General features: G+C 49.6%; 4 protein-coding genes across 7 annotated transcripts in view; 3 read left to right on the forward strand and 1 right to left on the reverse strand.

Moving 5' to 3' along the window:
• Positions 1-19102, reverse strand: part of SORCS1 (sortilin related VPS10 domain containing receptor 1) — an 810676-nt gene extending 791574 nt beyond the window's left edge. For all 4 annotated transcript variants that reach the window (XM_069754250.1, XM_069754247.1, XM_069754248.1 and 1 more), the window contains exon 1: positions 18142-19102. In XM_069754250.1, the coding sequence (XP_069610351.1) occupies positions 18142-18978 (837 nt within the window). In that variant the 5' untranslated portion in view covers positions 18979-19102. The remainder of the gene's footprint in view (positions 1-18141) is intronic.
• Positions 19103-21910: 2808 nt separating this feature from the next.
• Positions 21911-22363, forward strand: LOC138666876 (octapeptide-repeat protein T2-like). Its single transcript, XM_069755055.1, has one exon. The coding sequence runs from the start codon at positions 21911-21913 to the stop codon at positions 22361-22363; it is 453 nt and encodes a 150-aa protein (XP_069611156.1).
• A 2281-nt stretch (positions 22364-24644) lies between these two features.
• On the forward strand, positions 24645-25106 carry LOC138666877 (octapeptide-repeat protein T2-like). The gene has a single exon (XM_069755056.1). The coding sequence runs from the start codon at positions 24645-24647 to the stop codon at positions 25104-25106; it is 462 nt and encodes a 153-aa protein (XP_069611157.1).
• A 1047-nt stretch (positions 25107-26153) lies between these two features.
• Positions 26154-26612, forward strand: LOC138666878 (octapeptide-repeat protein T2-like). The gene has a single exon (XM_069755057.1). The coding sequence runs from the start codon at positions 26154-26156 to the stop codon at positions 26610-26612; it is 459 nt and encodes a 152-aa protein (XP_069611158.1).
• Positions 26613-27404: the final 792 nt, after the last annotated feature.

The raw sequence follows: 27404 nt of genomic DNA on the forward strand, positions 1-27404 counted from the left end.
TAGATTAGATACATGTCCCACAGACAGTTCTAGATGAATTCCTCCTGCGTTGTATGGAGTTGTGGCCCCCGACCTCCTGGGCCCCTGTGATGTTGCCCCCCAGGATTTCTATCTTCTCCCTGCTGACTGTCCACAGAGCAGAGATTAGGGATAGAAGTCATCATTGTGTTTCCCGCTCCCACTAGTTTTCAGCTCTTATTCTCAGAATCAGACATCAATTTGTGTGAAAACATGAAATCAAGCATCAAACCTACACGTCAGCAACCACAAGTCCCAGCATGTCTGCCTGTCTTGTTAACCGGAATATTCTGCTCCCCACACTGGAGTCGGTTAGGGCAGGGTCAGTGTGGATGAAGACCCCCGGCCTCCAGCAGACCCCAGATCAGTGGATGCAGGACTGTCCCTGACAGTGAGTGACCCCGACTGTCCAGGGCCCTGACTATATGACGCGGTAGCTCTAGCACTAGCATGTCATGCTGGCACTTGTAGTCCCATAGTACAGAGTACACCAGGTCGCAGGGTCGCCGGCTCAGGTGCTGAAGCCACAACATACAAGAACAGAGGCCACTGAGCGGACCCCTGGAGAGGACCCCGATACTCTGACAGTATCAGTCCAGTGTTACAGATACAATATATATTGTGGTTCAAGTCTGCAGTTAACCCTTACATCTCAGTCACCAGACATGATAGACCCCCTCGGTATCTCGCAGTAAGGTGGGCAGCTGCAGTGTGGGGTCCTGTGCATTCATTGCAGCCGCAGTCCACTCTCCATGTTCGGTCCTCTATGGACACGATGACACTTTGTAAGAACAGAAGCATAAAACCTGTTCAGGGACATTTACCTGGTGCAGCAGCAGCCAGGTATTATACAAGGAGGACATCACACAGGACATAGGGTCAGCAGTGTCAGGGGGTCAGCAGCGTCAGGGGGTCAGCAGCGTCAGGGGGTCAGCAGCGTCAGGGGCTCAGCAGCGTCAGGGGGTCAGCAGCGTCAGGGGGTCAGCAGCGCCAGGGGGTCAGCAGCGTCAGGGGGTCAGCAGCGTCAGGGGCTCAGCAGCGTCAGGGGGTCAGCAGCGTCAGGGGGTCAGCAGCGTCAGGGGGTCAGCAGTGTCAGGGGGTCAGCACGACTCTGTGTTGTATTAGATAAAATGTTTCATCATCATAATAATAAACATTAAGAAAAGTCAAAGTGAGAGCAGGAAATATTCTCACTGTTCCCACCATGAGGCCCCGACACCCAGATTATATACAATGATAGAAGATTACAAAGACCGTACACTACAGCAGATGGGGGGCTCGGGCTCCCCTAAAAAGATGATTCACTGAGGATAATACTGCACTCCACTGTGCAGGGCACTAGACATAGGAGCCCCCACTGACAGCAGGGGGTTATGTCACAGACTGGGGGGCACAAGCAATGAAGCAGCCTCTGGAGAGAAGACTGGAGAGGTAAGAGGAAAGGAGGAAGAAGAAAAGGAAGAAGGAGAGGAGGAACTGCAGGGATGAAAATAAAGAAGAGAAGAAGAAGAGGAAAAAGAAGACGAGCAGGAAGAAGAGGAAGAAGAAGAAAAAGAAAAAGAAGAACAAGGGGAAGAAGAAGAAGAAGAAGAAGAAGAAGAAGAAGAAGAAGAAGAAGAAGAAGAAGAAGAAGAAGAACAGTAGGAAGAAGAGGAAGAATAATAATAAGTAGAAACAGAAGAAGAAGAAAGAGAAGAAACAATACAAAAAGGTAAAGAAGAAGAAGAAGGGAAGGAGGAAGAAACAGAGGAAGAAGATAAAGAAAAAAGAAGAGGAAAATTGCTGAAAATTGGACACAAGATTACAAATAAATGAAGGAGAGGAAAAGAAAGAAGAAGGAAAGTAGAATGTGAAAAAAGAAAGTGAAATAGAAGAAAAAGGAAAAGATGAAGGGAGAAGGAAAGAAGTGGACAGAGAACAATATATAAAGGAGGATAGGGAGAAGAAGTGAAAGTAGGGAAAAAAGGAAAAAAAAAGTGGTAAAAGAAGAAGCCGATGTCTGATTTTGCCTCCACACTGTAAAGCGCTGAGGACACAGCAGAGGAGCGGACACTGGGGGAACATTGGTCAGATACAAGAAGAGGAAGACATTCAGAGGATGCGACAATCCCCAGTGCGACCCAGGACATCCAGGAGAATCAGCAGAAGCCCCCGGGAGCTCAGACACACCCAGGGGCCACAGTCCCACTCAGGGCCACCGTCCCACCCAGGGATATAGTACATATCTATCTAGCAGTGGGTTTTGGTCTCATACACCATTTTCACCACGGTTATTGGTCTGTGGTGCTTATGTGTGTTTTCTGGTTGCTGGACATTATAGTCCTATCTCTGGGCATAATATTGTCTTGCCAATGTTAAGGTACTAGATAAGCTATTATACAAGTTTGGCTGGTTATACAGTGTCTACTTATTATTTTTTGTGGATTTTCTATGCTAGTGTATATGGTGCTAATATTACTGTGAATTATTAGGCATTTGGTGTGTCGGCCTGTTTATGCTTTGTGGATGGAACATTTTCTTTCTCCACACCAGCGTTACCAGTATTTGTTATCATGTCCTATAATTATGTGCTGCATTATTATCTAATTGCACGATGCTATATTTGTTAAGTGTACAAGACCCATTGTTCGGGGTCCTAGGGGTCTTTATTTCTTTCTGCCTCTCTTTTTTTGGGGTGGTCTTTAACACAAGTGTTCTTAATACTCATGTTTTTATGTATCTATTTTCTATGTGGTATATGTTGTTTAGACTTCAAGAATAAATAAATAAATTAATTAAATGTCTTTTTCGCATTTATAACCTTATATTAAGGGTGATCCCCAGTCTTTGGTATGTCTCTTGTTCTTTCTGTTTTTCATATTACTTCTTGGCATACTTCTGGGTAGATCCCCTTGTAGTATATTCAGTCTTGTTATTATTGATGGTGCCCTCCTTTGTTGTTTGATCCATGCAAAAACTAGGCTCACGCAAAACTCGCCACAAGTGCAAAACTCACCTCATGGAAAACTCGCCACACGCAAAACTTGCACACGCGGAAAAATTGCCACATGCACAAAATTTGCAACACATGCAAAAGTTGCCTCACACAAAACTTGCACATACTCAAAACGCACCACACATAAAACTCTCCATGTGCAAAACTCGCCATGCGCAAAACTTGCTGCACACAACTTGCTACACTAACCTGTCACATGCAACTCGACACACAAAAAGTTGCTACACGCATGTTGCCACACAAAACTCATCTCACAAAAGTCGCTACATGCATGTCGCCACACGCAACTCAACACACACAACTTGACACATGAAACTCGCCCTAAAACACACACAAGTCTGGTATTATCCTTCAAAAATAAAAATCTGATTAATAAGCAGACAAACTACAACAAATGTACCATATAGGAAATACGGCAGCTGTCAGTCACATGACCTATCTATTATGTGTATGTGTGAGCTAATTTATACTGCCAGGGGGAGGGCTTCCTGTTGGCTGGGGATTTATCAGGCTGCCAATTTAGCTTACAAATACTGAGGTAAAAATACTGAGAAAATAACGTGTGAACGAGGTCTAATACAGGAGATCACACAGGTATATACTATATAGAGGAGGAGATGACACACAGGTATATACTATATACAGGAGAGATGACACACAGGTATATACTATATAGAGGAGGAGATGACATACAGGTACATACTATATACAGGAGGAGATGACATACAGGTATATACTATATACAGGAGGAGATGACACACAGGTATATACTATATACAGGAGCAGATTACCTACAGGTATATACTATATACAGGAGGAGATGACATACAGGTATATGCTATATATAGAAGATGACATACAGGTATATACTATATACAGGAGGAGATGACACACAGATATATATATATATATACAGGGGAGATGACACACAGGTATATACTATATACAGGAGGAGATGACATACAGGTATATACTATATATAGAAGGAGATGACATACAGGTATATACTATATATAGGAAGAGAGGACATACAGGTATATACTATATATAGGAGGAGATGACATACAGGTATTTACTATATATAGGAGGAGATGACATACAGGTATATACTATATACAGGGGAGATGACACACAGCAGGTATATACTATATACAGGGGAGATGACATACAGGTATATACTATATACAGGAGATGACATACAGGTGTATACTATATATAAGGGAGATGACAAACATGTATATACTGAGGTGAAAATGAGAGGTGTGAGGTGAAAATGAAAAGGTGTGAGTGCAAAATGAGAGGAGTGAGGGAAAATAGTGGAGTGATCGGAAAATGACAGATGTGTGGTCGAAATGACAAGTGTTAGGCGGGAATGAGGGAGAAAATGAGAGGTGTGAGGAAGAAAATGAGAGGTGTGAGGGAGAAAATGAGAGATGTGAGGGGGAAAATTAAAGATGTGATTGGGAAAATGAGAGGAGTGATGGGAAAATAAGAGAAGTGACGTGCTATAACTAACCACAGATATTTACTATGCCCAGGCAACGCCGGGCTCTTCAGCTAGTTATGTATATAGATGCCTATAGTTTGGACTACAAGTCATTTTTGAAGTTATAATAATAATCTCTTTATTTATATAGCGCCAACATATTCCGCAGTGCTTTACAGTTTGCACACATTATCATCGCTGTCCCCGTTGGGGCTCACAATCTACATTCCCTATCAGTATGTTTTGGAATGTAGGAAGATACTGGAGAGCCCAGAGGAAAATAACGCAAACACGGGAAGAACATACAAACTCCTTGCAGATGTTTTCCTTGGTGGGATTTGAACCCTGGACTCCACTGAGCCACCGTGCTAAAGTTGGGTTTAATTAAAAATGTTGCATTCCTTTCATTCTATAGCTTCTGTGTTGCACCATAGAAGAAGGTGTTCTGGTCAGATGAAAGCAAAGGACAACTTTTTTAGCTAAATGCAAAACACTATGTGTGATAGAAAACTTACACTGTACATCACTCTAAAAACACCATCCCCACCGTCACACATGGTGGTAGTAGAAACATACTGTAGGAGGCTTTTTTTTTAGCTGGGACAGGGAAGCTAGTCAGAGTGGATTGGAAGATGCACGGAGCTAAATACACGGCAATCCTGGAGGAAAATCTGTTATAGGTTGTAAAAGACTTGAGACTGGGGTGTAGGTTCACCTTCCAGCAGGACAATAACCCTAAATATCCTGCCAGTGCTACAATGGAGGGTTTAGATCAGATCATATTCCTGTGTGTAAATCGCCCAGTCACATTCCAAACTGAAATCCCAGAGAATTTCACAAATCCCAGACAAGATGTGAAAATTGCTGATCACAGACGTCTCCATCCAATCTCACTGAGCGAGAGCGAGGGGCAAAGAACAAGGGGCAAAATGTCACATCTAGATGTGCAAATCTGGAGAGACAAACTCCAAAAGACTGCAGCAGGAACTACAAAGAAAGGTGGTCCTACAAAGTACTGACTCGGGGGGCTTATTACAAATGCACCTCACAATGTTCAGATTTACATTTTTAAAATTGAAAGTATCATTTCCTTTACACATCACAAATACTTGCTACTTTGTGTCGGTGTCACATAAAATCCCAATAAAATACATATAAGTTTGAGAGATTAACACAAGAAAAAACATGGAAAAGTTCAGGGGGTATGAAGACTTTTTCAATGCACTACACATATACTGTATCCTGCAGTAACACTGCGTACAATGCTACAAATGTCTCTGCCACCAGTAAAAGAATAATTAAAGCGACATTTATCACTGGCTCCATCACAAGGAAGGAGGGGCGGTGTGGAGCATCCGGTGAGCAGGAGTTGTCCCTGGGGATGGATGGACCTTGTGCTCCTGGGCTGGATGCTGTGTATTGTGGAGGAGCAGACACTGATCCATGGTGGTCTATATGGTGACATCTATCTATGAGACCCCAGAACACCTGACTGCTCATGGGCGGGCGCTGGATCTGTAGCTCGTGGGCGGATGCTGGGTCTGTAGCTCGTGGGCGGATGCTGGGTCTGTAGCTCGTGGGCTGACGCTGGATCTGTAGCTCATGGGCAGACGCTGGATCTGTAGCTCGTGGGCTGACGCTGGATCTGTAGCTCGTGGGCGGATGCTGGGTCTGTAGCTCGTGGGCGGATGCTGGATCTGTAGCTCATGGGCGGACGCTGGATCTGTAGCTCGTGGGCGGATGCTGGGTCTGTAGCTCGTGGGTGGATGCTGGGTCTGTAGCTCGTGGGTGGATGCTGGGTGTCTGCAGCTCGTGGGCGGACGCTGGATCTGTAGCTTGTAGGTGGACGCTGGATCTGTGCTCATGAGTAAATGCTGGATCTGTAGCTCATGGGCGGATGCTGGATCTGTAGCTCGTGGGCGGATGCTGGATCTGTAGCTCATGAGTGGATGCTGGATCTGTAGCTCGTGGGCGGACGCTGGATCTGTAGCTCGTGGGCGGATGCTGGATCTGTAGCTTGTTTGCGTATGCTGGAACTGTAGCTCGTGGGCGGACGCTGGATCTGTAGCTTGTGGGCGGATGCTGGATCTGTAGCTCGTGGGCGGATACTGGATCTGTAGCTCCTGGGCTGACGCTGGTTCTGTAGCTCGTGGGCGGATGCTGGGTCTGTAGCTCGAGGGTGGCTGCTGGGTCTGTAGCTCATGGGTGGACGCTGGATCTGCAGCTCGTGGGCGGACACTGGAACTGTAGCTCGTGGGCGGACTGTTGTGAATTCTGTTGTCGAACTCCCTCCTGTGGTCGTGAATGGTACTTCGGCGAGTTCTGTCTATGGGCTCCCTCTGGTGGCTGTGAGTGAAGCTGATGCTTCTGAGGTTCCTTACACAGGTGACGTGGTTTATCCTTTGGTTGACTGCTCTATTTAACTCCTCTCAGATCGTTACTCCATGCCAGCTGTCAATGTTTTTGCATTGGTTCAGTTCGCTCCTGGATCTCTCTGGTGACCTGCCTTCTCCTGCAGAAGCTAAGTTCCTGATAGTCATTATTTGTTCACGGTTTTCTTGTCCAGCTGGTTATCATGATTTTGTCTTGCTAGCTGGAAGCTCTGGGATGCAGAGTGGCCCCTCCACACCCTGAGTCTGTGCGTAGGTCTTTTTTGCACACTCTGCGTGGTCTTTTGTAGGTTTTTGTGCTGATCGCAAAGTTACCTTTCCTATCCTCTGTCTATTTAGTAAGTCTGGCCTCCCTTTGCTGAAACCTGTTTCATTTCTGCGTTTGTGACTTTCATCTTTACTCACAGTCAATATATGTGGGGGGCTTCCTTTACCTTTGGGGAATTTCTCTGAGGCAAGGTAGGCTTTATTTTCTTTCTCTAGGGCTAGATAGTTCTTAGGCTGTGACGAGGCGCCTAGGTCTGGTCAGGAGCGCTCCACGGCTATTTTTAGTGTGTGTGATAGGATTAGGGCTTGCGGTCAGCAGAGCTCCCACATCCCAGAGCTCGTCCTGTATGAGGTTTACCGATCAGGTCATTCCGGGTGCTCCTAACCACCAGGTCATAACAGTACAGCTGGACCAAAGTATTAATGCATCTCAATAGAGGGATAAGAGAACTTCTGAGACCATTTTGTTTTCTTTGCACTGTGTTTTGTCTTTCTTTTCCCCTAGACCTTTGGGTGGTTCAGGACACAGGTGTAGATATGGACATTCAAGGTCTGTCCTCTTGTATGGATCATCTCTCTGCAAGGGTACAAAACATTCAAGATTTTGTGGTTCAGAATCCTATGTTAGAGCCTAAAATTCCTATTCCTGACTTATTTTCTGGGGATAGATCTAGGTTCTTGAATTTCAAAAATAATTGTAAACTGTTTCTAGCTTTGAAACCCCGCTCCTCTGGTGACCCCGTTCAACAGGTAAAAATCATTATTTCTTTGTTGCGTGGTGACCCTCAAGACTGGGCATTTTCCCTTGCGCCAGGAGATCAGGCATTGCGTGATGTTGATGCGTTTTTTCTGGCGCTTGGATTGCTTTATGATGAACCAAATTCAGTGGATCAGGCAGAGAAAATCTTGCTGGCTTTGTGTCAGGGTCAGGATAAAGCGGAGGTGTACTGTCAGAAGTTTAGAAAGTGGTCTGTGCTTACTCAGTGGAATGAATGTGCCCTGGCGGCAATTTTCAGAAAGGGTCTTTCTGAAGCCCTTAAGGATGCCATGGTGGGATTTCCCACGCCTGCTGGTCTGAATGAGTCTATGTCTTTGACCATTCAGATCGATCGGCGCATGTGTGAGCGCAAAGCTGTTCACCTTCTGGCGGTATTCTCTGAGCATAGGCCTGAGCCTATGCAGTGTGATAGGACTTTGACCAGTCCCACATCCCAGAGCTCGTCCTGTATGAGGTTTAACTATCAGGTCATTCCGGGTGCTCCTAACCACCAGGTCATAACAGCGGACGCTGGATTTGTAGCTCATGATTGGATGCTGGATCTGTAGCTCGTGGGCGGATGCTGGATCTGTAGCTCGTGGGCGGATGCTGGATCTGTAGCTCGTGGGCGGACGCTGGATCTGTAGCTCATGAGTGGATGCTGGATCTGTAGCTCGTGGGAGGATGCTGGACCTGTAGCTCGTGGGCGGATGCTGGATCTGTAGCTCATGAGTGGATGCTGGATTTGTAGCTCGTGGGCGGATGCTGGGTCTGTAGCTCGTGGGCGGACGCTGGATCTGCAGCTCGTGGGCAGACACTGGATCTGTAGCTCATGGGCGGATGCTGGATCTGTAGCTCATGAGTGGATGCTGGATCTGTAGCTCATGGGCAATTGCTGGATCTGTAGCTCGTGGGCGGATGCTTGATCTGTAGCTCGTGGGCGAACGCTGGATCTGTAGCTCATGGGCGAATGCTGGATCCTTACCTTGTGGGCGGATGCTGGATCTGTAGCTCGTGGGCGGACGCTGGATCTGTAGCTCGTGGGCGGACGCTGGGTCTGTAGCTCGTGGGCGGATGCAGGATCTGTAGCATGTTTGCAGATGCTGGATCTGTAGCTTGTGGGCGGATGCAGGATCTGTAGCTCATGGGCGGACGCTGGATTTGTAGCTCGTGGGCGGATGCTGGATCTGTAGCTCGTGGGCGGATGCTGGATCTATAGCTCGTGGGCGGATGCTGGATCTGTAGCTCGTGGGCGGATGCTGGATCTGTAGCTCGTGGGCTGACGCTGGATCTGTAGCTCGTGGGCGGATGCTGGATCTGTAGCTTGTGAGCGGACGCTGGATCTGTAGCTTGTGGGCGGATGCTGGATCTGTAGCTTGTGGGCGGATGCTGGATCTGTAGCTCATGGGCTGACGCTGGATCTGTAGCTCATGGGCGGACGCTGGATTTGTAGCTCGTGGGCGGATGCTGGATCTGTAGCTCGTGGGCTGACGCTGGATCTGTAGCTCGTGGGCGGATGCTGGATCTGTAGCTTGTGAGCGGACGCTGGATCTGTAGCTTGTGGGCGGACGCTGGATCTGTAGCTTGTGGGCGGATGCTGGATCTGTAGCTCATGGGCTGACGCTGGATCTGTAGCTTGTGAGCGGACGCTGGATCTGTAGCTTGTGGGCGGACGCTGGATCTGTAGCTCGTGGGCGGATGCAGGATCTGTAGCATGTTTGCAGATGCTGGATCTGTAGCTTGTGGGCGGATGCAGGATCTGTAGCTCATGGGCGGACGCTGGATTTGTAGCTCGTGGGCGGATGCTGGATCTGTAGCTCGTGGGCGGATGCTGGATCTGTAGCTCGTGGGCGGATGCTGGATCTGTAGCTCGTGGGCGGATGCTGGATCTGTAGCTCGTGGGCTGACGCTGGATCTGTAGCTCGTGGGCGGATGCTGGATCTGTAGCTTGTGAGCGGACGCTGGATCTGTAGCTTGTGGGCGGACGCTGGATCTGTAGCTTGCGGGCGGATGCTGGATCTGTAGCTCATGGGCGGACGCTGGATCTGTAGCTCATGGGCGGACGCTGGGTCTGTAGCTCGTGGGCGGACGCTGGATCTGTAGCTTGTGGGCGGACGCTGGATCTGTAGCTTGTGGGCGGATGCTGGATCTGTAGCTCATGGGCTGACGCTGGATCTGTAGCTCATGGGCGGACGCTGGATTTGTAGCTCGTGGGCGGATGCTGGATCTGTAGCTTGTGGGCGGACGCTGGATCTGTAGCTTGTGGGCGGATGCTGGATCTGTAGCTCATGGGCTGACGCTGGATCTGTAGCTCGTGGGCGGACGCTGGATCTGTAGCTTGTGGGCGGACGCTGGATCTGTAGCTTGTGGGCGGACGCTGGATCTGTAGCTTGTGGGCGGACGCTGGATCACTTGTGTTGTGATTGCTCCATCATATTGTGGCGTTTCCCGCCTTGGATTGTGCTCCTGCTCCATTTCACATACTTAATAATGAGGGCTCTTTGCACTTTTTAGGGAAAGTTAATTGTTTATGCTCCATAAACTTTTATTCTTTGTTTTTGTAAGAATTCACACAGCAGCTTTTGATGATTGACAGCTCGGTCCGCGGCTTTGTGGTGCCCTGGTCCCAACCGTACGCTCTCCAATGCTGTAGCTTCAGAGGAGCGCAGAGGTGGAGAACCTGGCCGAATCTAGCCAATCAACCTGTAAAGCTAAAAGCTTGCAAGTGCAGCTGCTTTCCTAGGAAACTGGTCACCTCTGGAAGACTGCAGAGGTGGCTGGTAACGTAGGCAACAATGAGAGAACTGCAGCATGAAAAATCCCAAGAACAGAAAGGATATATAATAAGAGGTACTTTGCAAAGTTCCTCATTTTTATAAGCATTTTGTAATTTCACCTGATACAACCGCTTATTCTACACATGCTACACCTGACACTCTCAACTCTGCTACATCTGTCACTCTTCATCTGATAATCTCACGTTACTACCATACATCTGCTACACATGAGGCAGCTCTGCTACATCTGGTAATCTCTGTCCATCTACATTGTACTCTCAGTGCTACTATATCCTACAGCTCTCAGTTTTACTACATCAGGCACTCTCAGGTCTGCTACATCCCAAGCTCCCAGCTCTGCTACACCTGATAGTACTGTTCTGCTACCTCAGGCACCAACTTAGTCCTGTTATATTTGACCCTCTCAGAGCTTCAATACGTAACACACTCTCAGCTTTGCGATTTCTGACAATCTCAGCTCTGCTGCATCAAACACTCTGCTCTGCCACATCCTGCACTGTTCTGCTACCCCTGGTAACCTCGGCTCTGCTATACTGAACCTCCTCAGCACCTTCTGTATCTCCGCTGCATTGTATGTGAATATCCCTGACACTCAGCTCACTACATCTGACACGCTCAGCTCTGCTACATCACCATATTATTCCACAGCAGAGCACACACAGGCGTGCTGCTGCAATAATTGATGATTTCACCGATTTACATGTTAGTGATGAAATGTTTCTCTACATGTGTCCTGTACCCGCGTGTTTCATATGTATGAGCAGCGTGTTATTCTGCAGCACATGAATAATTCCTTGATAATCTCATCGTGATGGAGAAACTGGAAATACAACAGATATGCACACGGGCGGTAATGCAATGGCTGCAGTCACTCCGGTGACGGACACATGATAGCCATATAATAACGCTACACAGATATTCTTATTTAATTGTACCGCCCCCTTCTGGCCGCAGACGGTAATGTAAAATTATGGAAACTGGGATAATTATATGAATATGTGTTCATAGTTATATCAAAGTGTGTGACGCAATTTTTGCAAAATTGCAGCAAAATGCAAATCATGAATAGTTTCAAAGGATGAAAAAGAGGAATAATGGATTTTATGGGATGATCTGCAGTAATACACCCACCTCACGGGCAGGGCGAGACTATTTCTGATAGAAAGCGGTCATATTCTACTAGTCTCATACAACCCCTTTAAATGGCAAATCAGGCTTCTTCCACTCACACTCACACTTGAGCTTTTTGGTTTTGTTTCTTGTAAAGTATCATAATTTTGTAAGGAGAAATCAGCTGACAATGTGCCGGCTACAAAGTAACCAGTCTGAACAAGCAGAGCTGCAGTGTAAAGCATATGGGAAAGACATTAAAGCAACAAGGGCCTTTAAAATGAGACACAATGTGGGTTTTACCATCTCAGACTCCAATGAAAGACAATGAAGCAAAGTAGATTTAGATGTCAGGAGAATGAATTTCAGACTAAACAAGGGGGAGCATTTAACCTCAGGCTTGAATAGATAATGTTCTAGGCTAGAGTTGCTGAGCTGCACTATAAAGCATGGTGGACAGAGACAGAGCGACAGACGGCAACTACACTAATGATCAAAGACATGATCACACTCCACTACATGGAGAAGCTGATGGAGCAGAGCTGCAGCGTAAAGTATGATGGACGTGGAAGCCAATTTCCAGAGCTCAAAGGACAAGAAAATGTATAAACCTTCAGATCCATCATATAAAGAGGTGGAAACAAAGTATCTAATAACTGCAGCTCACTGTGCGGTGTGATGAAAATGTGATGAAGAAATAACGCCATATAGAATCTGTCCCCTAAACAGAAGTGACAAAAATAAGTGGAATTGGAAAATCTCTCCTCTGTAATCCGACAGGAGAGGAATGAATGCGAATTACAAAATCCACCGAGGAAAATGTAACAGAAGAAGATCGCAGGTCGACGATGGTAAGATGGCTCCTATATAATGTATACAGTGACCGGGCACGGATAGATAGATAGATAGATAGATAGATAGATAGATAGATAGATAGATAGATAGATAGATAGATAGATAGATAGATAGATAGATAGATAGATAATAGATAGATAGATGATAGATAATAGATAGATAGATAGATAGATAGATAGATAGATAGATAGATAGATAGATAATAGATAGATAGATAGATAGATAGATAGATAATAGATAGATGATAGATTGATAATAGATAGATAGATAGATAGATAGATAGATAGATAGATAGATAGATAGATAGATAGATAGATAGATAGATTGATTGATAATAGATAGATAGATAGATAATAGATAGATGATAGATAGATAATAGATAGATAGATGATAGATAGATGATAGATAGATAGATAGATAGATAGATAGATAGATAATAGATAGATGATATATAGATAATAGATAGATGATAGATTGATAATAGATAGATGATAGATTGATAATAGATAGATAGATAGATAGATAGATAGATAGATAGATAGATAGATAGATAGATAGATAGATAGATAATAGAGATAGATTGATAATAGATAGATAGATAGATAGATAATAGATAGATGATAGATAGATGATAGATAGATAGATGATAGATAGATGATAGATAGAATAGATAGATAGATAGATAGATAGATAGATAGATGATAGATGATAGATAGATAGATAGATAGATAGATAGATAGATAGATAGATAGATAGATAGATAGATAATAGATAGATAGATAATAGATAGATGATAGATTGATAATAGATAGATAGATAGATAGATAGATAGATAATAGATAGATAGATTGATAATAGATAGATAGATAGATAGATAGATAGATAGATAGATAATAGATAGATGATAGATAGATAATAGATAGATAATAGATAGATGATAGATAGATAATAGATAGATAGATGATAGATGATAGATAGAATAGATAGATAGATAGATAGATAGATAGATAGATAGATAGATGATAGATAGATAGATAGATAGATAGATAGATAATAGATAGATGATAGATTGATAGATAGATAGATAGATAGATAGATGATAGATAGAATAGATAGATAGATAATAGATAGATGATAGATAGATAGATGATAGATAGAATAGATAGATAGATAGATAGATAGATAGATAGATAGATAATAGATAGATGATAGATAGATGATAGATAGAATATATAGATAGATAGATAGATAGATAGATAGATAGATAGATAGATAGATAGATAGATTGATAGATGATAGATAGATAGATAGATAGATGATAGATAGATGATAGATAGAATAGATAGATAGATAGATAGATGATAGATAGATAGATAATAGATAGATAGATAGATAGATAGATAGATGATAGATAGATAGATAGATAGATAGATAATAGATAGATAGATAGATAATAGATAGATAGATGATAGATAGATAGATAGATAGATAGATAGATAGATAGATAGATAGATAGATAGATAGATAGATAGATAGATGATAGATGATAGATGGATAGATGATAGATAGATGATAGATAGATAGATGATTGATAGATAATAGATAACAGATATATGAGACAGATGGATAATAGATAGATGATAGATAGATGATAGATAGAATAGATAGATAGATAGATAGATAGATTGATAGATGATAGATAGATAGATAGATGATAGATAGATGATAGATAGAATAGATAGATAGATAGATAGATAGATAGATAGATAATAGATAGATAGATAATAGATAGATAGATAGATAGATAGATGATAGATAGATAGATAGATAGATAGATAGATAGATAGATAGATAGATAGATAGATAATAGATAGATAGATAATAGATAGATAGATAGATGATAGATAGATAGATAGATAGATAGATAGATAGATAGATAGATAGATAGATAGATAGATAGATAGATAGATAGATGATAGATGATAGATAGATAGATGATAGATAGATGATAGATAATTGATAGATAATAGATAACAGATATATGAGACAGATGGATAATAGATAGATATGACATAGATTAGATACATGTCCCACAGACAGTTCTAGATGAATTCCTCCTGCGTTGTATGGAGTTGTGGCCCCCGACCTCCTGGGCCCCTGTGATGTTGCCCCCCAGGATTTCTATCTTCTCCCTGCTGACTGTCCACAGAGCAGAGATTAGGGATAGAAGTCATCATTGTGTTTCCCGCTCCCACTAGTTTTCAGCTCTTATTCTCAGAATCAGACATCAATTTGTGTGAAAACATGAAATCAAGCATCAAACCTACACGTCAGCAACCACAAGTCCCAGCATGTCTGCCTGTCTTGTTAACCGGAATATTCTGCTCCCCACACTGGAGTCGGTTAGGGCAGGGTCAGTGTGGATGAAGACCCCCGGCCTCCAGCAGACCCCAGATCAGTGGATGCAGGACTGTCCCTGACAGTGAGTGACCCCGACTGTCCAGGGCCCTGACTATATGACGCGGTAGCTCTAGCACTAGCATGTCATGCTGGCACTTGTAGTCCCATAGTACAGAGTACACCAGGTCGCAGGGTCGCCGGCTCAGGTGCTGAAGCCACAACATACAAGAACAGAGGCCACTGAGCGGACCCCTGGAGAGGACCCCGATACTCTGACAGTATCAGTCCAGTGTTACAGATACAATATATATTGTGGTTCAAGTCTGCAGTTAACCCTTACATCTCAGTCACCAGACATGATAGACCCCCTCGGTATCTCGCAGTAAGGTGGGCAGCTGCAGTGTGGGGTCCTGTGCATTCATTGCAGCCGCAGTCCACTCTCCATGTTCGGTCCTCTATGGACACGATGACACTTTGTAAGAACAGAAGCATAAAACCTGTTCAGGGACATTTACCTGGTGCAGCAGCAGCCAGGTATTATACAAGGAGGACATCACACAGGACATAGGGTCAGCAGCGTCAGGGGGTCAGCAGCGTCAGGGGGTCAGCAGCGTCAGGGGGTCAGCAGCGTCAGGGGGTCAGCAGCGTCAGGGGGTCAGCAGCGTCAGGGGCTCAGCAGCGTCAGGGGGTCAGCAGCGTCAGGGGGTCAGCAGCGTCAGGGGGTCAGCAGCGCCAGGGGGTCAGCAGCGTCAGGGGGTCAGCAGCGTCAGGGGGTCAGCAGCGCCAGGGGGTCAGCAGCGTCAGGGGGTCAGCAGCGTCAGGGGCTCAGCAGCGTCAGGGGGTCAGCAGCGTCAGGGGGTCAGCAGCGTCAGGGGGTCAGCAGTGTCAGGGGGTCAGCACGACTCTGTGTTGTATTAGATAAAATGTTTCATCATCATAATAATAAACATTAAGAAAAGTCAAAGTGAGAGCAGGAAATATTCTCACTGTTCCCACCATGAGGCCCCGACACCCAGATTATATACAATGATAGAAGATTACAAAGACCGTACACTACAGCAGATGGGGGGCTCGGGCTCCCCTAAAAAGATGATTCACTGAGGATAATACTGCACTCCACTGTGCAGGGCACTAGACATAGGAGCCCCCACTGACAGCAGGGGGTTATGTCACAGACTGGGGGGCACAAGCAATGAAGCAGCCTCTGGAGAGAAGACTGGAGAGGTAAGAGGAAAGGAGGAAGAAGAAAAGGAAGAAGGAGAGGAGGAACTGCAGGGATGAAAATAAAGAAGAGAAGAAGAAGAGGAAAAAGAAGACGAGCAGGAAGAAGAGGAAGAAGAAGAAAAAGAAAAAGAAGAACAAGGGGAAGAAGAAGAAGAAGAAGAAGAAGAAGAAGAAGAAGAAGAAGAAGAAGAACAGTAGGAAGAAGAGGAAGAATAATAATAAGTAGAAACAGAAGAAGAAGAAAGAGAAGAAACAATACAAAAAGGTAAAGAAGAAGAAGAAGGGAAGGAGGAAGAAACAGAGGAAGAAGATAAAGAAAAAAGAAGAGGAAAATTGCTGAAAATTGGACACAAGATTACAAATAAATGAAGGAGAGGAAAAGAAAGAAGAAGGAAAGTAGAATGTGAAAAAAGAAAGTGAAATAGAAGAAAAAGGAAAAGATGAAGGGAGAAGGAAAGAAGTGGACAGAGAACAATATATAAAGGAGGATAGGGAGAAGAAGTGAAAGTAGGGAAAAAAGGAAAAAAAAAGTGGTAAAAGAAGAAGCCGATGTCTGATTTTGCCTCCACACTGTAAAGCGCTGAGGACACAGCAGAGGAGCGGACACTGGGGGAACATTGGTCAGATACAAGAAGAGGAAGACATTCAGAGGATGCGACAATCCCCAGTGCGACCCAGGACATCCAGGAGAATCAGCAGAAGCCCCCGGGAGCTCAGACACACCCAGGGGCCACAGTCCCACTCAGGGCCACCGTCCCACCCAGGGGCCACAGTCCCACCCAGGGGCCACAGTCCCTCCCGGGGGCCACCGTCCCACCCAGGGGCCACAGTCCCACTCAGGGCCACCGTCCCACCCAGGGGCCACAGTCCCACCCAGGGGCCACCGTCCCTCCCAGGGGCCACCGTCCCACCCAGGGGCCACCGTCCCTCCCAGGGGCCACCGTCCCACCCGGGGGCCACCGTCCCACCCGGGGGCCACAGTCCCACCCAGGGGCCACAGTCCCTCCCGGGGGCCACCGTCCCACCCAGGGGCCACCGTCCCTCCCAGGGGCCACCGTCCCACCCAGGGGCCACCGTCCCACCCGGGGGCCACCGTCCCTCCCGGGGGCCACCGTCCCTCCCGGGGGCCACCGTCCCACCCCGGGGCCACCGTCCCACCCGGGGGCCACCGTCCCTCCCAGGGGCCACCGTCCCACCCGGGGGCCACAGTCCCTCCCGGGGGCCACCGTCCCACCCAGGGGCCACCGTCCCTCCCAGGGGCCACCGTCCCACCCAGGGGCCACCGTCCCTCCCAGGGGCCACCGTCCCACCCGGGGGCCACCGTCCCACCCGGGGGCCACCGTCCCTCCCAGGGGCCACCGTCCCACCCGGGGGCCACCGTCCCTCCCGGGGGCCACCGTCCCACCCGGGGGCCACCGTCCCTCCCGGGGGCCACCGTCCCACCCAGGGGCCACAGTCCCACCCGGGGGCCACAGTCCCACCCGGGGGCCACAGTCCCACCCGGGGGCCACAGTCCCACCCGGGGGCCACCGTCCCTCCCGGGGGCCACCGTCCCACCCGGGGGCCACAGTCCCACCCAGGGGCCACAGTCCCACCCTGGGGCCACCGTCCCTCCCTGGGGCCACCGTCCCTCCCTGGGGCCACCGTCCCTCCCTGGGGCCACCGTCCCTCCCTGGGGCCACCGTCCCACCCGGGGCCACCGTCCCACCCAGGGGCCACCGTCCCACCCGGGGGCCACCGTCCCACCCGGGGGCCACCGTCCCACCCGGGGGCCACCGTCCCACCCGGGGGCCACCGTCCCTCCCGGGGGCCACCGTCCCTCCCAGGGCCCCGGCACTCACGCTGCTGTTGTGTCCGGACCAGTGCACCATGGCTTGGTTGTGAGCGGAGTCTCCGGTCAGGGCGAACGTCGTGCTGCTTAACTTCAGCTCCTCCACCCGAAAGCGGCTCCCCCGGTCCGGGTCCGCAGGCTGTGCTCGGGCCGCCCGGTGCCCCTCGGCTCCTCTGGCCCGTCTCCCTGCCCTGCCGGGCACCTCCTGGGGGTCTCTGGCACTGAGCCCACCTGGCACCGGCTGCTGTGCCGGGATTGCTGCACCTGTGAGGGGGTCGGCGGCCATCGCTCCGCTCCAGCTGTCACCTCCAGCAGTCTGAGCCCCTCCAGATTGTTCAGTGTTCATCGTGTCACCGGTGTGTGACCCCCAATACTGCCCCTCACCCACAGGCTGCCCGGAGCTCTCAGTGTCCCCAGTCTGCCCAGTCAGGGCTTTCTCTGCCCCCACATGGCCCCCTTGCCCCCCATTCTTCTCTTCATTGGCCACTTCACCGTCCTGATTAATCCACAAGTCCAGGGTCCTGGCCCCGACCCCCTGCACCCGGTCCCCAGCCCCTCCATAGCCGCCAGTCTGGTCCCGGGCAGCAGCCCAATATCTGCCGGGCCCCCCTGTGTCCGTCCTGCTCCAGGCTCCGGGCCCCGTCTGACCACTCACCGCCACAGTCCCTGGCCGGTCCCCGGGCGCCCCGGCCAGCCCCCTCCAGTGCCCGGCACCTGTGCCCCGCAGGCGGACGTGGGGGTGACAGGAGGAGCAGCTCAGGTCTCCTTTGCCCTCTTTTGCCATCCTTAGGATCGTGGTCAGGAGGAGCAGCAGCCCCCAGGCCGGGAGACCCCCCAGACCTCCCATGCCAGCAGCTCCCAGAGGCGCCCCCTCACTCCAACTCCATAGAAGTTTCTCCGCTCTCAGTCTGGATGGAGGAACAAGGAGCTTCGTGCAGAGCTGATGGTGTCGCTGGGGTTTTGATGAAGGATCTGGCAGACAGGGGTGGAGCTGGATGGAGGGAGAGAGGGAGGAAGGAGAGCAGAGGATGGAGAGAGGAGGAGGAAGAGAGGAGCAGAGGATGGAGAGAGGAGCAGAGGATGGAGAGAGGAAGAAGAGGAAAGATGGAGAGAGGAGCAGAGGATGGAGAGCAGAGGAAGGAGAGGAGGAGGAAGAGAGGAGCAGAGGAAGGAGAGAGGAGCAGAGGATGGAGAGCAGAGGATGGAGAGCAGAGGAAGAGAGGAGCAGAGGATGGAGAGCAGAGGAAGGAGAGAGGAGGAGGAAGAGAGGAGCAGAGGATGGAGAGAGGAAGAAGAGGAAAGATGGAGAGAGGAGCAGAGGATGGAGAGCAGAGGAAGGAGAGGAGGAGGAAGAGAGGAGCAGAGGAAGGAGAGAGGAGCAGAGGATGGAGAGCAGAGGAAGGAGAGCAGAGGAAGGAGAGAGGAGGAGGAAGAGAGGAGCAGAGGATGGAGAGAGGAGCAGAGGATGGAGAGAGGAGCAGAGGATGGAGAGAGGAAGAAGAGGAAAGATGGAGAGAGGAGCAGAGGATGGAGAGCAGAGGAAGGAGAGGAGGAGGAAGAGAGGAGCAGAGGAAGGAGAGAGGAGCAGAGGAAGGAGAGGAGGAGGAAGAGAGGAGCAGAGGAAGGAGAGAGGAGCAGAGGATGGAGAGCAGAGGATGGAGAGCAGAGGAAGGAGAGAGGAGGAGGAAGAGAGGAGCAGAGGATGGAGAGAGGAGCAGAGGATGGAGAGAGGAAGAAGAGGAAAGATGGAGAGAGGAGCAGAGGATGGAGAGCAGAGGAAGGAGAGCAGAGGAAGAGAGGAGCAGAGGATGGAGAGCAGAGGATGGAGAGCAGAGGAAGAGAGGAGCAGAGGATGGAGAGCAGAGGAAGGAGAGAGGAGGAGGAAGAGAGGAGCAGAGGATGGAGAGCAGAGGAAGGAGAGAGGAGCAGAGGATGGAGAGCAGAGGAAGGAGAGAGGAGGAGGAAGAGAGGAGGAGGAAGAGAGGAGCAGAGGATGGAGAGCAGAGGAAGGAGAGAGGAGGAGGAAGAGAGGAGCAGAGGATGGAGAGCAGAGGAAGGAGAGAGGAGCAGAGGATGGAGAGCAGAGGAAGGAGAGAGGAGGAGGAAGAGAGGAGGAGGAAGAGAGGAGCAGAGGATGGAGAGAGGAAGAAGAGGAAAGATGGAGAGAGGAGCAGAGGATGGAGAGCAGAGGAAGGAGAGGAGGAGGAAGAGAGGAGCAGAGGAAGGAGAGAGGAGCAGAGGATGGAGAGCAGAGGAAGGAGAGAGGAGAAGAGGATGGAGAGCAGAGGAAGGAGAGAGGAGCAGAGGATGGAGAGCAGAGGAAGGAGAGAGGAGGAAGAGAGGAGCAGAGGATGAGGAGAGGATGGAGAGCAGAGGAAGGAGAGAGGAGCAGAGGATGGAGAGCAGAGGAAGGAGAGAGGAGGAGGAAGAGAGGAGCAGAGGATGGAGAGCAGAGGAAGAAGAGAGGAGCAGAGGATGGAGAGCAGAGGAAGGAGAGAGGAGGAAGAGAGGAGCAGAGGATGGAGAGAGGAGGAGAGGATGGAGAGCAGAGGAAGGAGAGAGGAGCAGAGGATGGAGAGCAGAGGAAGGAGAGAGGTGGAGGAAGAGAGGAGCAGAGGATGGAGAGCAGAGGAAGAAGAGAGGAGCAGAGGATGGAGAGCAGAGGAAGGAGAGAGGAGGAAGAGAGGAGCAGAGGATGGAGAGAGGAGGAGAGGATGGAGAGCAGAGGAAGGAGAGGAGGAGGAAGAGAGGAGCAGAGGAAGGGGAGAGGAGGAGGAAGAGAGGAGCAGAGGATGGGGAGAGGAGGAGGAAGAGAGGAGCAGAGGAAGGAGAGAGGAGCAGAGGATGGAGAGAGGAGGATGAAGAGAGGAGCAGAGGATGGAGAGCAGAGGAAGGAGAGCAGAGGATGGAGAGCAGAGGATGGAGAGAGGAGCAGAGGATGGAGAGCAGAGGAAGGAGAGAGGAGGAGGAAGAGAGGAGCAGAGGATGGAGAGCAGAGGAAGAAGAGAGGAGCAGAGGATGGAGAGCAGAGGAAGGAGAGGAGGAGGAAGAGAGGAGCAGAGGAAGGAGAGAGGAGGAGGAAGAGAGGAGCAGAGGATGGAGAGCAGAGGATGGAGAGGAGGAGGAAGAGAGCAGAGGAAGGAGAGAGGAGCAGAGGATGGAGAGCAGAGGAAGGAGAGAGGAGCAGAGGATGGAGAGCAGAGGAAGGAGAGGAGGAGGAATAGAGCAGAGGAAGGAGAGAGGAGCAGAGGATGGAGAGCAGAGGAAGGAGAGGAGGAGGACGAGAGGAGCAGAGGATGGAGAGCAGAGGAAGGAGAGAGGAGCTGAGGATGGAGAGCAGAGGAAGGAGAGGAGGAGGAAGAGAGCAGAGGAAGGAGAGAGGAGCAGAGGATGGAGAGCAGAGGAAGGAGAGGAGGAGGAGGAAGAGAGGAGCAGAGGATGGAGAGCAGAGGAAGGAGAGAGGAGGACGACGAGAGGAGCAGAGGATGGAGAGCAGAGGAAGGAGAGAGGAGCAGAGGATGGAGAGCAGAGGAAGGAGAGGAGGAGGAAGAGAGCAGAGGAAGGAGAGAGGAGCAGAGGATGGAGAGCAGAGGAAGGAGAGGAGGAGGAGGGAGAGAGGAGCAGAGGAAGGAGAGAGGAGGAAGGAGAGAGGAGCAGAGGATGGAGAGCAGAGGAAGGAGAGAGGAGGAGGACGAGAGGAGCAGAGGCAGGAGAGAGGAAGAAAAGAGGAGGAAGAAGAGCAGAGGTGGAAGAGAGGAGCAGAGGAAGGAGAGAGGAGGATGAAGAGAGGAGCAGAGGAAGGAGAGAGGAAGAAGAGCAAAGGATCCAGAGCAGAGGAAGGAGAGAGGAGCAGAGGATGGAGAGCAGAGGAGGAAGAGAGGAGCAGAGGATGGAGAGAGGAAGAAGAGCAAAGGATGGAGAGCAGAGGAAGGAGAGAGGAGCAGAGGATGGAGAGCCGAGGAAGGAGAGAGGAAGAAGAGCAAAGGATGGAGAGCAGAGGAAGGAGAGAGGAGCAGAAGATGGAGAGCAGAGGAAGCAGAGGGGAAGAAGAGCAAAGAATGGAGAGCAAAGGAAGGAGAGAGGAGCAGAGGATGGAGAGCAGAGGAAGGAGAGAGGAAGAAGAAGAGCAAATAATGGAGAGCAGAGGAAGAAGAGAGGGGCAGAGGATGAAGAGCAGAGGAAGGAGAGAGAAGGAAGAAGAGCAGAGGAGGAAGAGAGGAGCAGAGGATTGAGAGCAGAGGAAGGAGAGGGGAGGAAGAAGAGCAGAAGAGGAAGAGAGGAGCAGAGGAAGGAGAGAGGAAGAAGAAGAGCAAAGGATGGAGAGCAGAGGAGGAAGAGAGGAGCAGAGGATGGAGAGAGGAGCAGAAGATGGAGAGAGGAAAAGCAGAGGAGGACGAGAGGAGCAGAGGAAGGAGAGAGGAAGAAGAGAGGAGGAAGAAGAGCAGAGGTGGAAGAGAGGAGCAGAGGAAGGAGAGAGGAGGAGGAAGAGAGGAGCAGAGGAAGGAGAGAGGAAGAAGAGCAAAGGATCCAGAGCAGAGGAAGGAGAGAGGAGCAGAGGATGGAGAGCAGAGGAGGAAGAGAGGAGCAGAGGATGGAGAGAGGAAGAAGAGCAAAGGATGGAGAGCAGAGGAAGAAGAGAGGAGCAGAGGATGGAGAGCCGAGGAAGGAGAGAGGAAGAAGAGCAAAGGATGGAGAGCAGAGGAAGGAGAGAGGAGCAGAGGATGGAGAGCAGAGGAAGGAGAGAGGAAGAAGAGCAAAGGATGGAGAGCAGAGGAAGGAGAGAGGAGCAGAGGATGGAGAGCAGAGGAAGGAGAGAGGAGCAGAGGATGGAGAGCAGAGGAAGGAGAGAGGAAGAAGAGAGGAGGAAGAAGAGCAGAGGAGGAATGGAGGAGCAGAGGAAGTAGAGAGGAAGAAGAGCAGAGGAAGGAGAGAGGAGCAGAGGATGGAGAGCAGAGCAAGGAGAGAAGAGCAGAGGATGGAGGAGGAGGAGGAAGAGCAGAGGAGGAAGAAAGGAGCAGGGGAAGGAGAGAGGAAGTAGAGCAAAGGATGGAGAGCAGATGAAGGAGAGAGGAGCAGAGGATGGAGAGCAGAGGAAGGAGAGGAAGGAGAGAGGAAGAAGAGCAAGGGATGGAGAGCAGAGGATGGAGAGAGGAGCAGAGGATGGAGAGCAGAGGAAGGAGAGAGGAAGACGAGCAAAGAATGGAGAGCAGAGGAAGAAAAGAGGGGCAGAGGAAGGAGAGAGGAGGAAGAGAGGAGCAGAGGATGGAGAGCAGAGGAAGGAGAGAGGAGGAAGAAGAGCAGAAGAGGAATAGAGGAACAGAGGAAGAAGATAGGAAGAAGAAAGGAGGAAGAAGAGCCGAGGAGGAAGAGAGGAGCCGAGGATGGAGAGAGGAAGAAGAAGAGCAAAGTATGGAGAGCAGAGGAAGGAGAGAGGAGCACAGGATGGAGAGCAGAGAAAGGAGAGAGGAGGAAGAAGAGCAGAGAAGGAAGAGATGAGCAGAGTATTGAGAGCGGAGGAAGAAGAGCAGAGGAAGAGAGGAGCAGAGGATGTAGAGTGGAGGAAGAAGAAAAGAGGAGGAAGAGAGGAGCAGAGGAAGGAAAGAGGAGGTAGAAGAGCAGAGGATGTAGAGAGGAGCAGAGGGTGGAGAGAGGAGGAAGAAGAGCAGAGGAAGGAGAGATAAACAGAGGATGGAGAACAGAGGAAGAATAGCAAAGGAGGAGGATAGGAGCAGAGTCAGGAAAGAGGAGGAAGAAGAGCAGCGGAGGTAGAGAGGAGCGGAGGAAGGAGAGAGGAGCAGAGGATGGAGAGCAGAGGAAGGAGAGAGGAGGAAGAAGAGCAGAAGAGGAAGATAGGAGCAGAGGAAGGAGAGAGGAAGAAGAAGAGCAAAGGATGGAGAGCAGAGGAAGGAGAGAGGAGCAGAAGATGGAGAGAGGGGGAGGAAGAGAGGAGCAGAGGAGGGAGAGAGGTAGAAGAGAGGAGGGTGAAGAGCAGAGGAGGAAGAGAGGAGCAGAGGAAGGGGAGAGGAGGAAGAAGAGAGGAGGAAGAGAGGAGCAGAGGATTGAGAGAGGAGGATGGAGAGCAGAGGAAGGAGAGAGGAAGAAGAAGTGCAGGGGATGGAGATAGGAAGAAGAGAGAGCAGAAGAAGAGCAGGGGAGGAAGAGGGGAGCAGAGGAAGGAGAGATGAAGAATAAGAGCAAAGGATGGAGAGCAGAGGAAGGAGAGAAGAGCAGAGGATGGAGAGAGGAGGAGGAAGAGAGGAGCAGAGCATGGAGAGAGGAGGAAGAAGAGCAGAGGAGAAAGAGAGGAGCAGAGGAAGGAAAGAGGAGGAAGAAGAGCAGAGGACGTAGAGAGGAGCAGAGGATGGCGAGAGGAGGAATAAGAGCAGAGGAAGGAGAGAGAAGCAGAGGATGGAGAACAGAGGAAGAGCAGAGGAGGAGGAGAGGAGCAAAGTCAGGAAAGAGGAGGAAGAAATGCAGAGGAGGTAGAGAGGAGCAGAGGAAGAAGAGCAAATGATGGAGAGCAGAGGAAGGAGAGGGGAGCAGAGGAAGGAGAGGGAGAAAGGAACGCAAAGGAAGGAGAGGAGTAGAGGATGGAGAGCAGAGGAAGGAGAGAGGAGGAAGACGAGCAGAGGAGGAAGAGGGGAGCAGAGGAAGGAGAGACGAAGAAGAAGAGCAAAGGATGGAGAGCAGAGGAAGGAGAGAGGAGCAGAGGATGGAGAGCAGAGAAAGGAGAGAGGAGCAGAGGATGGAGATAGTAGGAAGAAGAGCAGAGGAGAAAGAGAGGAGCTGAGGAAGGAGAGAGGGGGAAGAAGAGCAGAGGATGGAGAACAGAAGGAGGAGAGAGGAGCAGAGGATGGAGAGAGTAGGAAGAAGAGCAGAGGATGGAGAGAGAAGCAGAGGATGGAGAACAGAGGAAGAGCAGAGGAGGAGAGGAGCAAAGTCAGGAAAGAGGAGGAAGAAATGCAGAGGAGGTAGAGAGGAGCAGAGGAAGGAGAGAGGAAGAAGAGCAAAGGATGGAGAGAAGAGGAAGGAGAGGGAGGAAGGAACGCAAAGGAAGGAGAGGAGTAGAGGATGGAGAGTAGTGGAAGTAGAGAAGAGGAAGAAGAGCAGAGGAGGAAGAGGGGAGCAGAGGAAGGAGAGACGAAGAAGAAGAGCAAAGGATGGAGAGCAGAGGAAGGAGAGAGGAGCAGGGGATGGAGAGAGGAGGAGGAAGAGAGGAGCAGAGGATGGAGAGAGGAGGAAGAAGAGCAAAGAAGGAAGAGATGAGCAGAGTATGAAGAGCGGAGGAAGAAGAGCAGAGAAAGAGAGGAGCAGAGGATGTAGAGTGGAGGAAGAAGAACAGAGGAGGAAGAGAGGAGCAGAGGAAGGAAAGAGGAGGTAGAAGAGCAGAGGATGTAGAGAGGAGCAGAGGGTGGAGAGAGGAGGAAGAAAAGCAGAGGAAGGAGAGAGAAACAGAGGATGGAGAACAGAGGAAGAATAGCAAAGGAGGAGGAGAGGAGCAAAGTCAGGAAAGAGGAGGAAGAAGAGCAGCGGAGGTAGAGAGGAGCAGAGGAAGGAGAGAGGAAGAAGAGCAAAGGATGGAGAGCAGAGGAAGGAGAGAGGAGCAGAGGAAGGAGAGAGGGAGGAAGGAGCACAAAGGAAGGAGAAGAGCAGAGGAAGGAGAGAGGAGGAAGAAGAGCAGAGGAGGAAGAGAGGAGCAGAGGAAGGAGAGAGGAAGAGCAAAGGATGGAGAACAGAGGAAGGAGAGAGGAGCAGAGGATGGAGATAGGAGGAAGAAGAGCAGAGAAGGAAGAGAGCAGCAGAGGATGGAGAGAGGAGGAAGAAGAGCAGAGGAAGGAGAGAGAAGCAGATGATGGAGAGCAAAGGAAAAAGAGCAGAGGAGCACAGAAAGGAGAGAGGAGGAAGAAGAGCAGAGGATGGAGAGCAGAGAAAGGAGAGAAGAGCAGAGAATGGAGATAGTAGGAAGAAGAGCAGAGCAGAAAGAGAGGAGCTGAGGAAGGAGAGGGGGAAGAAGAGCAGAGGATGGAGAACAGAAGGAGGAGAGAGGAGCAGAGGATGGAGAGAGTAGGAAGAAGAGCAGAGGATGGAGAGCAGAAGAAGGAGAGAGGAGCAGAGGATGGAGAGAGTATGAAGAAAAGCAGAGGAGGAAGAGAGGAGCAGAGGAAGGAGAGAGTAGAAAGGAGAGAAGAGCAGAGGAGGAAGGGAGGAGCAGAGGAAGTAGAGAAGAGGAAGAAGAACAGAGGAGGAAGAGAGGAGCAGAGGAAGGAGAGGAGGAATGAGAGAAGAGGAAGATATGAGCAGAGGGAGGAGAGAGGAGGAAGAAGTGCAGAGGATGGAGAGCAGATGAGGAAGAAGAGCAGAGGAAGGAGAGCAGAGGAAGGAGAGCAGAAGATGGATAAAGGAGCAGAGGAAGGAGAGAGGAGGAAGAAGTGCAGAGGATGGAAAGCAGAGGAAGGGGAGAGGAGGAAGAAGAGCAGATAATGGAGGGCAGAGGAAGGTGAGAGGAGGTAGAAGAGCAGAGGAGGAAGGAGAGAGGAGGAAGAAGAGCAGAGGAAGGAGAGCAGAAGATGGAGAGAGGACCAGAGAAAGGAGAGAGGAGCAGTGCATATGGGGAGACAAAGTTATGCTGAAAACTGAGGCAATGAGAAAGAGACTGCAGAGTTCAGAGATTGAGCAGAGCCACATGGCTTAACCCATTCTCACCCACTGAGGGCAGCAACACAGAGGTTAAACACACCTCCACAGTATTAACTGTATCTGAGTCAAAGATGTCTGCAGTTAACACAGATGTAGTAGAGCTGAATTTGTCATATAGCTGTTTGTGAGCTGCGATGCGACAATTGAGGAAATGTTATATTTATATGCTCAGCTCAGATAACACAGATAACAACACATGAATTGTGTTGAATTACTCAGCTCTGCTACATCTGACAGACACAGATTTGCTACATCTGAAAGACCCAGCTCTTCTACATCTAAAAGACCCAGCTCTGCTACATGTGACAGACCCAGCTCTGCTACATCTAAAAGACCCAGCTCTGCTACATGTAACAGACCCAGCTCTGCTACATGTGACAGACCCAGCTCTGCTACATGTGACAGACCCAGCTCTGCTACATGTGACAGACCCAGCTCTGCTACATGTGACAGACCCAGCTCTGCTACATGTGACAGACCCAGCTTTGCTACATTTCACAGACTCAACCCTGCTACATCTGATATACAGTAGCTCTGTTACATCTGTCAGACCCAGCTCTGCTACATATAAAAGAT

This window comes from Ranitomeya imitator, chromosome 2 (genome assembly GCF_032444005.1).
Source record: "Ranitomeya imitator isolate aRanImi1 chromosome 2, aRanImi1.pri, whole genome shotgun sequence".
Lineage (NCBI taxonomy): Eukaryota > Metazoa > Chordata > Amphibia > Anura > Dendrobatidae > Ranitomeya > Ranitomeya imitator.